Here is a 9,387-nt window from a genome sequence, read left to right as displayed (position 1 = left end):
CATTCACTCACTTATTCACTCACTGTTCACTCACTTATTCACTCATTCACTTACTCAGTCACTCATTCACTCACTCATTCACTCACTCACTCATTCACTCACTCATTCACTCAACCACTCACTCATTCACTCATTCACTCACTCATTCACTCAACCACTCATTCACTCAACCACTCATTCACTCATTCACTCACTTATTCAATCATTCACTCAGTCACTCATTCATTCACTCACTTATTCACTCACTCTTCACTCACTTATTCACTCACCCATTCACTCACTCATTCACTCACTCATTCACTCACTCGTTCATTCATTCACTTACCCATTCATTCACTCACTCTCTCATTCACTCACTTATTTACTCACTCAGTCACTCATTCCTTCACTCACTCACTCATTCACTCATTCACTCACTCACTCACTCACTCACTCACTCTCTCACTGGGCCTGGCCTGTCCACCCTCCAGTGTCCTCCACTCCTCCTCAGCACAGACTTGTCCTGCATGGTGGGGAGCCTCCTCCTCAGCACAGACTTGTCCTCCATGGTGGGGCCCTGATGAGCCCATGCAGGGGGAGCCCTTCGCCTGCCTGACCCACCAAGAGCCTCTGCCCAGGGTCAGCATGGGACTTACAGATGGCCGAGAACCCCCACAAAGGAGGACCTGTGGATTCTGCCTGGGGGATGAGCACAATGTGGGGAAGCTCTGGGCCGGGGAGGGAGGCCTGTGGGGAGGGACCCAGGATCCCAGCCACACATCCAAACATGTCAGGGGTGGCAGGTCCTATGAGCTGTGTTCTATCCTTCTACCGACTGCAGTGGAAGCTGGAGGGTGGGGTGGTCAGGGAGGGGCTTCCCACAGGCTGAGTCCCAGCCTCTGATGGTGCTGGTCAGCCTGGAGTTGGAGTGGGATGGGGAATGAATCTATTATTATTCTTAGAAGAAGTTCGCTTTGGAGATGAAGTGGGGGAAATACAGCCCACCCCAGCCTTCATTGCACCAACAGCCCAGGCTTTATAAACTGTCAGGCCAACCTACACATACCCTGTGGACACCATGCTTGTGTGTAACCTCAGGAGAGAAAGGCCTCACTACCCGGCCAGGTGGGCAGAGGCTCAGCGATTAGCCCAGATACCCAGGGGACCTGGCCCTGAAGTCCAGCAGTGCCAGACTGCCTGTGACCCACCTCCGGGCCTTCACATACACTGTGTCCTCTGCGGGACACCGTTCCCCTCTCCTATCTCCGATCCCCTCCCTGACCCCAGCTCGCGGGACGTCCTGCAGGGGACCCTTTCCTCATCGGAGCCAGGTCTCTTTTCCAGATGTTCAAGCTGCTGTCCAGAGCCTATGCTGACGTCCACCCCATGATGATGGACAGGTCGGAGAACAGGTGTGGAGGCAACTTCCTGAAGAGGGGGAGCATCATCAATGGGGCGGACTGGTACAGCTTCACAGGAGGTGCGACTTCTGCGGGGAGGGGCTGGGGTGGGAGTCGGGGAGTGCAGAGGCTGGATGGGGCGGGGCTGGGGTGGGGGTGGGGGTGTGGAGGCTGGGTGGGGCGGGGGCAGGGTCTAACTCCAAGGTCTGCTGCTGGGATCCAGTTGGAGACCCTGGAAAACAGGGCGGTGCCTCGCCTGATGGAGAGGAGGCTGGCTTGAGTTTTGGTTTCTGTCTTGATGAAAAGCTGTTGTGTGACTGCTGTGGAGGCCCCAGGCCCGCGGCTTCCGTAGTTTATTTTATGAACACTTACATTTGACGGTTCTACCCATGACCAAGCCTTTTGTGACTTTTAGGGAAGTGGAGCTGCCAGATGAAACGCTGGACTTCCAGTTAAATTGGAATTCCCGAGAGACAGTGAGGGATTGTTTTTAGGACAATATAAGGACGTTCCAATGCGTGGGATACGCTTACGAGAACCCGCATGGGGTGGACTCATACTACAATTGTATCTGTGGTTTCTCTGGAGCCCGACTTTAAGCGTGTGCATTTTTATCTGCTAAATTTGCCCTGGGGGAGGCTGCACGAGAGCAATATAATGGGCACATGCCACTGTATGTCCTGAGGGGCACCCGCCAGACTAGGCACACACGCTCTGGGCCCTGCCTGCACCCCTCCTTGCCAGCACAACACAGATGAGAGCACTGGGCTCAGCTGAGAGAAGGACTTGCTGGAGGCCCAGGGCCACAGGTGGCAGAGCTGGGACCCATGTGGCATCCCCTTCTGCCCCTTCCTCCCATGCAGGCGGGCAGAGAAGGTGGCACTTCTTGCACACTCTGAAGCCACCTTCACAGCCCGGTCTGAAAACCTTTCTCTCCTGCTCAATGATTGGCACCTGTGATCTTTCCCTGGTGCGGAGCAGCCTCTTTCCCTTCCAGAACCCAGACAGAGGGCCCTGAACCCCGGTCATAGCCCTGTGACTGGGGTCTGCAACAGACACCCAGGAGCTGAGCTGGGAGAGGCCCCTCTCTGTCCCCCCTTTTTTTTTTTTTTGAGATGAAGTCTCACTCTATCACCCAGGCTGGAGTGCAGTGGCGCGATCTCGGCTCACTGCAATCTCTGCCTCCTGGGTTCAAGCGATTCTCCTGCCTCAGCCTCCCGAGTAGCTGGGATTATAGGTGTGCACCACCACACCCAGCTAATTTTTGTATTTTTAGCAGAGACGGGGTTTCACCATGTTGGCCAGGATGGTCTCGATCTCCTGACCTCCTGATCATCCCGCCTCGGCCTCCCAGAGTGCTGGGATTATAAGCGTGAGCCACTGTGCGTGGCCTCTGTCCCCTCTTGCACCTGACACGGCCCTGGGAAAGCATGAGGCCAGGGACCAGAGCTAGCTGGACCACAGGGACAGTGACTGTGGCTACACTGGGGTCTGGGCAGGGACTGTCAACAGCAGCTGCAGGGTCTGCGGCTCAGGAGCCTTGAACTTCGGAAGGGCTCCCTGTGACTCCCTGTGGGTGCCATCGCCCTAGGCCTGCCTTGGAGATGGTCATGGCTTCTGCTGAACAAGAAACTCCAAAAGCAGGTGGCACAGAGGGCAGAAGCGGGTGCAACCGGGGTAGGCCCAACTTGCTCTGAGGCCTTCTCGGCTGGCCAGGTGGTTAGTTGTCCACCCTAGCCCGGGCCTGTGGTCTCTCTGGGAGATGGAGCTAATAGGATCGCCCTCCTAGACTCTTGTCAGGACAGCGTCTGGGTCAATGGACATTGTCACCATGGGGCCTCCAGGCCAGCAGCTGGGATGGCAGGGGCCTGTGTGGCTGCCTCGTGCTGTGGGCTTCTCTGTTAGAAACCGATTCATCCCCGACCTCACCAGAGACAGCACGGGGGTGGGGAAGCCTGTGAACTTTGCCGCCAAGCTGCCTGGGCTCAAGATGCAGCTCTGCCCCTTCCTGTAATATCCCAGGCCTCCATCTGCACATCTGCAAAGTGGGGATCATATGGCCCACCTCACAGTTGTTGAGCCCCTCAGCCGTAGGAGGGGCGTCTGTTGCCAAGCACCTGCTGCACTCACCTGCCTGCTGGGTGCCCGGCCGATGCCCCCGACCTCCCGGCTGTCTCTGTGCGGCCGACGCCCCCGACCTCCCGGCTGTCTCTGTGCCACAGGCATGTCCGACTTCAACTATCTGCACACCAACTGCTTTGAGATCACAGTGGAGCTGGGCTGTGTGAAGTTTCCGCCCGAGGAGGCCCTGTACACGCTCTGGCAGCACAACAAGGAGTCACTCCTGAATTTCGTGGAGACGGTGAGTTCTGACGGTCTCCAGGCTCTGGCCCAGCTGGGGCCTGGGTGGGGTGGGTCAGATTCGGGCCCCCAGGGTGGCCCCAGCAGCTCACTGCCCCTGCATGCTCACTGCATGCTCCTCTCGCTGCCACTTGTTTGGGGTTCACTGTCCACCACGTGCAACTTGAGATGCAGCAGCCGGCGCTCCTCTGCATGCCCTGTGGGTGCTGGGGCGGCAGTGCCATGTGTTGGAGTCCCTGTAGCAAGGGTGTCACGATCTAAAGCAGCACAGTTAAACAAGGGAGCACGGGCCTGGGCAGCCCGGTGAGGCGTCTGACCCAGCCTCGGAGGCCGGGGGGCTTCCTGGAGGCGGCCGCACGGCTTCATCTTGAAGAAGGGTAGGTGACATCAAACCACAGGACAGGGAGAGCTGGCAGCAGAGGGGAGCATACTACAACCCCATGGGGCCTTTGAAACCCTCGAGGGCCGCTGGGGCTGTGGTGAGGACTGGAGCCGTGGGATGGGGCTGTGGTGAGGACTGGAGCCGTGGGATGGGGCTGTGGTGAGGACTGGAGCCGTGGGATGGGCCGGGCACTGCGCTCCAGGAGGCGCGGGAGTGAGGGCTCTGGGCAGTGGGGTAGCTGTGTGGCTCAGGCAGGGCTTTGGGGCCTCAGAGGGGAGGGTACAGGCAGGGAGTGGCTGGCAGAGGCTGGGGGCAGGGCACGGCGGCCTGACTAAGGGGTGACTACTATCATGAGGCTGAGGTCACCCAGAAGCAGGCAGGTGGGAGGTGAGTAGGGATGGCTGAGAACGTGTCTAAATGCCCCCCTCGCTGCCCCACAGAGCCAAGGTCTCCCTAGCACTCAGTGTCAGAGCGGGGACCCTGTGCCCGTGTCTGCTCCCCTTGCAGCACAGCTCACACCGAGGGTGCTGGGGACCCCAAGAAGGACCTGGGATGTCACACGGAAGAGAGCCTGGGTTCTGAAGACACCTCTGCTATTTTTTTCCCAAGCATTTTCAAGAATCACATGAATTGCATATGAGCACAGATGCCCAGTGAGAAGCAGACCTCAGAAGGAGGGTTGAGCTGCAGCAGCAAGGAGGGGTGAGGGCACAGCACCATACAGTTGGCGCCCACCCACACAGGGCGGCCGGTTTTGACACCAGGCCGGGCGGCAGATGGGGCCATCCCATTTTATAGATGGAGTTGAGGTTCTGGCCTGGAGTCTCTGGGCCACACACAGGCTCACGCTCCAGGCTCCCAGTGTCTGTGAGACAGCCAGAGGAGGAGACAGAGGGTCAGAGAGTCACATGGCCTGTCTGGTGTCACCCAGATCTGCTTGTTCCCAAGCCCTCTGTCCATGAGCCCCCTCCTTTCTAGAAAAATCAGGAACCTGCCTCCAAGTAAGAATTGAGCGAACTCCTTAGGGCAGCAGCCGCCGAGGAAGGAAATAAACAAAGACCCAAACAAAGTCATAATGGAGCATTCTTCCATTTGAGTTTCTTTCTGATGGCTGTGCCGCAGCGTTGTGCCACCTGCAGTGAGTCTCCCTCTTCTATAAGCTCTCGTGCCAGGCCTGTGCACACTGCATTTTGCAGCTGTCTGGTGAACATGAGGTTGAAGGAGCCTCGAATATGGCTGGCATTGCTCCTGGATATTACACGTGAAGTCTTGGGATGTGAAGATTTACAGCGAGCCTGGACCTTGGAAGGCCGGGCGGTTTGCTGGCTGGCGGAGAGCTGGGTGCGGCCTCTTGATAAGGATCAAGCCTGTCGTGGCCAATTGAGGCTTTTTTCATAGTGATCCTGGCCAGGCCTCGGGTGGGAGTCTACGTAACCTGGGGCTCAGGGAGGGGCGGCGTGGCAGCTCTGCTTCCCCGCCAGAGAACTGCATGTGCCCCGTGTTTCATGAAGGTGACCCTTGGGCCCAAGAGCAGGGACAGAAAAAAATCCATCCAGTGCAGGCCGATGTGGAGTGAGGGCCTCCTGTAGGACACCCTCCTGGGAGAGCTCCTGCTCTCAGGTGGGGCTGGGGGAGGCAGAAGTGAGGGCTGGCAGAGAGGAAGCCTGGGGCTGTGGGACCCTGGGGTAGGCCCCCAGTGTGGCTGGTCATCAGGGAGGGCTTCCTGGAGGAGGAGGAGTGTGATCTATGTTTTGAAGGGAGGGAAGGAATTGTCCCGGTGAGGGGCTGGTGAGGGTATTCTAAGCAGAGAGGGCTCAGATGCCGTCTGGGGGTGAGGAGGATCCACGGGGCGGGGTGGCTGAGGGGCACGGTGGCTTCTCAAGCCGTCCAGTTTCTCCCCATCACCTCTCATGCAGGAAAGCCTTACTTTTTACGCTCTCCCTCCCGCTAAATGCGAGTCCACGAGACATTGTTTCAGGAGTGCAATGCCATTAAGCAGTGAACTGTGGACAAGAGCATCCAGGGTGGGGGTCACAAGCCCCAGAGGGCAGCGGGCAGTGGCTGTCACTCCCTCTCCACCGTGTCAGGAGGGCTGGGACCCCGTGATGTGCTCATCAGGATTCCATGTGCTCTGGCTTCCCCAAATTCCTGCGGCCCAGAGACAAGTGATAGCATGTGCTTGGTGGAGCTGGACTGGGTGCCCACCCCCTGTTTAAGTCACCCGCGCCACTGAGGGCTGGGCGCGAGCCTGGAACGGCAGTTAGGAGCCGTGGGGTCTGAGCTCGCCGGCGGTGTGTGTGAGGCGAGTTGATTTCCTCATGGGTCACTGTGGGGGTCAGCCACGGTGGGATTAGAGTTCACGCGCTGGTTGCTAAAATCTTCAGTCCTGCAGAAGCCAGAGCTGCTTTGGCCTCAGGAACATTTTACAGCTGAGGAAACTGAGGCACCCAGAAGCAAAGGTTTGTCTGAAGTGAGGAGTCACTGGGGCGGAGCTGGTTCTCTGGCCCAGAGAAAAACCGGCCCCTCTCAGGCTCACGTCCCTGGGCCAGGGAAGGAGGACGCTCCTGTTGCCAGGGCTGGGTCCTGACCCTGTGGGCCCAGGCCCTTTGCTTCTGTGGACTCCTCCCTCCATAGGAAGTATTTAAAATTGCACTTTTACGACTGTCGATGTAAAGATGAAGATATAGGAAAACAGTCTCTCCAACCTGAAAAGTTTTGCTTTTATCCTGATTTTAAGAGGAGCAAGATCATTTTCACAGTTTCCGGAAGCACAGCAGGGCCTGGCTGGGAGCCCTTTCCCTGGGAAACCTGTTGCTGCTGAGCCCTGCGCAGGGCGTGGGCACGGGGCAGCCTCGCTGGACTGACTCCTCTCCCCACAGGCATCCTGGTCCCGCTCAGCGTGACCTTCAGCATCCTCGGACCCCAAGCTGTTTTCTGCTGACTGCAGCAGGGGCCCTGTGGTGGTCTGTCAGTCATTGATTGTTCTAGAAGAAATGCGGACGGGATCAGGCAGCTCTGGGAGGGGCTTTCCAGGGTGAAAACGTTGGCGCTGTGGGCGTGCAGGGAGCTTGTGTGCTGAGGATCAGTTCGTGCCAAGGCCAGGCGAGCGGTACCAAGGCAGGGCGTGTTATCCTCGTGTATGATGAAAACCGCGCTGCTCTAGCCAGGGTCCAGGCACTCGGCCCTCGTCCTCTCTGACGCCCACGCTGCCTTCAGGAGCCTCAGCTCAGAGGGAACCAGTGAGTCCCGTTGTGGCTGGGAAGGCAGGGAAGGAACGCCGATCAGTAGGAAGAGTGGCAGGAAAGGGTTCTCTGCTCAATGCCTGTTGAGATAGAGTCAGCCCGGCCTCGGGCGAGATGCAGGGTCATTCAAAAGCCCGGAACATGCTCAGGTCAATTGCCAGGGAGGAAACTGAGGCTCAGAGAGGGGAGTGACTGACTGATAAAAGATGGCAGAGCGAGGGCTGGCGGAGTGGGGCTCTGTGGGGTGGTTCCCCCGAGATACCGAGCTCTGAGGAGCATGTGGGGAACCAGCTGACGGCCTCCATGCTCACTGGGAGAGCTCACGCCATCTCTGTGGTCTCTCCTCGGTCTCTTTAGGTGCACCGGGGCATCAAAGGTGTGGTGATGGACAAATTCGGCAAGCCCGTCAAAAACGCCCGGATCTTAGTCAAAGGCATTCGCCACGACATCACCACAGGTGAGCACGTCCCTGGCTGTTCCCTGGGGCCCACGTCTGCCAAGGGAATGCCACACAGTGGCAGCTGGCACCCTCATGCACTCACAGTGTGCCCAGCCCTTGGCAGGATGCTCCATTCCTTCCCAGGCTGGCTGGGTCGGGGAGGGTGGGCAGGAAGCAGGGTCTGTGCCTGCTGCAGGCTGCGTCTCCTTGCAGCCTTTGGTGAGGGAAGAGCTTGCCTGGCCATGGCTACTGAATGACGGGTGAATGCGTGCTCTGTATTCCTGCGAAAATGCCTCCTTCTCCAAGAGTGCTGGGGAGAGCCGACTTCACCCATAAACCTATTGGTTTCGATCCCAAAGCTCATACCCCATTGACAAGCCGGGGTGTCCAGCCGCGTGCGGGCTCTGGCTGCCCTTAAAGGGATTTCACAGCTGATGAAAAATGACAGTATGCTGTGATGTGTGTTACCTGCCAGAGATGTGGTCCAGAGAAGAGCAGGACTTTTGCTACCTGTGGTTGGGTATGGGGGATGGGAGTGGTCATCGAAGGTTTCAGAGAAGAGGGGGTGCCTAAGCAGGGTTTTGAGGGATAAAAAAGAGTCGGACAGAGAAAAGAGGTGGGAAGGACATTCCAGGCTCACACAGAGGCAAGTGCACATTTGGCGTCTGCCAACCTCTCCCTACTCACACCCATCACCCGTCACCCCGCGACTGGGTCTGCAGTCCTCCTGAGAATCATTTGTAATCTATTTGTCCTCAGCCCCTGATGGCGACTACTGGAGATTGCTGCCCCCAGGTACCCACATTGTCATTGCCCAAGCCCCTGGCTACACCAGGGTCATCAAGAAAGTCATCCTCCCGGCCCGGATGAAGAGGGCTGGCCGTGTCGACTTCATTCTGCAGCCTCTGGGGGTGGGACCCAGGAACTCTCTTCACGGGCTGCGGAGGACTGGGCCCCACGACCCGCTGGGAGGTGCCAGCTCTTTGGGGGAGGCCACGGAGCCCGACCCACTCCGGGCACGCAGGCAGCCCTCGGCCGACGGGAGCAAGCCCTGGTGGTGGTCCTACTTCACATCGCTGAGCACGCACAGGCCACGCTGGCTGCTCAAGTACTAGCCCCAGCCCCGGCACCCGCCCGGATGTGGAGACCCAGGCCCATCTCCGTGTCCTGGGCCCCTGGCTCTTGATTTTGTCTGCCACGGACATCCCACAAAGCCGCCGCCGTTTTATTAAAGTGTTTATATCCACTTTCCACTGGAATGAGAGGCTGTGTGTAAGGCGCTTTCCAGGGAAGGCTGGGGACTGACCCGTGTTGCCTGAGGACAGGTGTGGCCTGGGCCCCGTGGGGCAACCCCAGGCAGCTATTCTGCTGCCCACAGGTCCTGATTGCAGGCCCGAGACTCCAGCCCATCTGTGCTGGGCCAGTGGGACTAGCTGGCTTTTCCCAGCCACCAGGCCTTGAACTGACTTCAAATGGGAAACTGAGGTGGGCCAAGGGCGTGAGCCTCTGTAGGAGCTGAGCTCTGGATCCTGCAGCTGAAGCTCATGTGTCCTGGAGTGCAGAGGAGAAGCGGGGGCGCTGAAT

At 58.4% G+C, this 9,387-nt stretch overlaps 1 protein-coding gene across 1 annotated transcript in view; it reads left to right on the top strand.

Moving 5' to 3' along the window:
* Positions 1 to 9,062, top strand: part of CPZ (carboxypeptidase Z) — a 28,993-nt gene extending 19,931 nt beyond the window's left edge. Inside the window, exons 8-11 of the mRNA XM_003898426.3 lie at positions 1,324 to 1,459; positions 3,602 to 3,741; positions 7,722 to 7,821; positions 8,563 to 9,062. Coding sequence (XP_003898475.2) covers positions 1,324 to 1,459; positions 3,602 to 3,741; positions 7,722 to 7,821; positions 8,563 to 8,918 — 732 coding nt within the window. The 3' untranslated portion in view covers positions 8,919 to 9,062. The remainder of the gene's footprint in view (positions 1 to 1,323; positions 1,460 to 3,601; positions 3,742 to 7,721; positions 7,822 to 8,562) is intronic.
* Positions 9,063 to 9,387: the final 325 nt, after the last annotated feature.

This window comes from Papio anubis, chromosome 3 (assembly GCF_008728515.1).
Source record: "Papio anubis isolate 15944 chromosome 3, Panubis1.0, whole genome shotgun sequence".
Taxonomy (NCBI): domain Eukaryota; kingdom Metazoa; phylum Chordata; class Mammalia; order Primates; family Cercopithecidae; genus Papio; species Papio anubis.
This window is presented reverse-complemented; position numbering and strand designations above follow the sequence as displayed.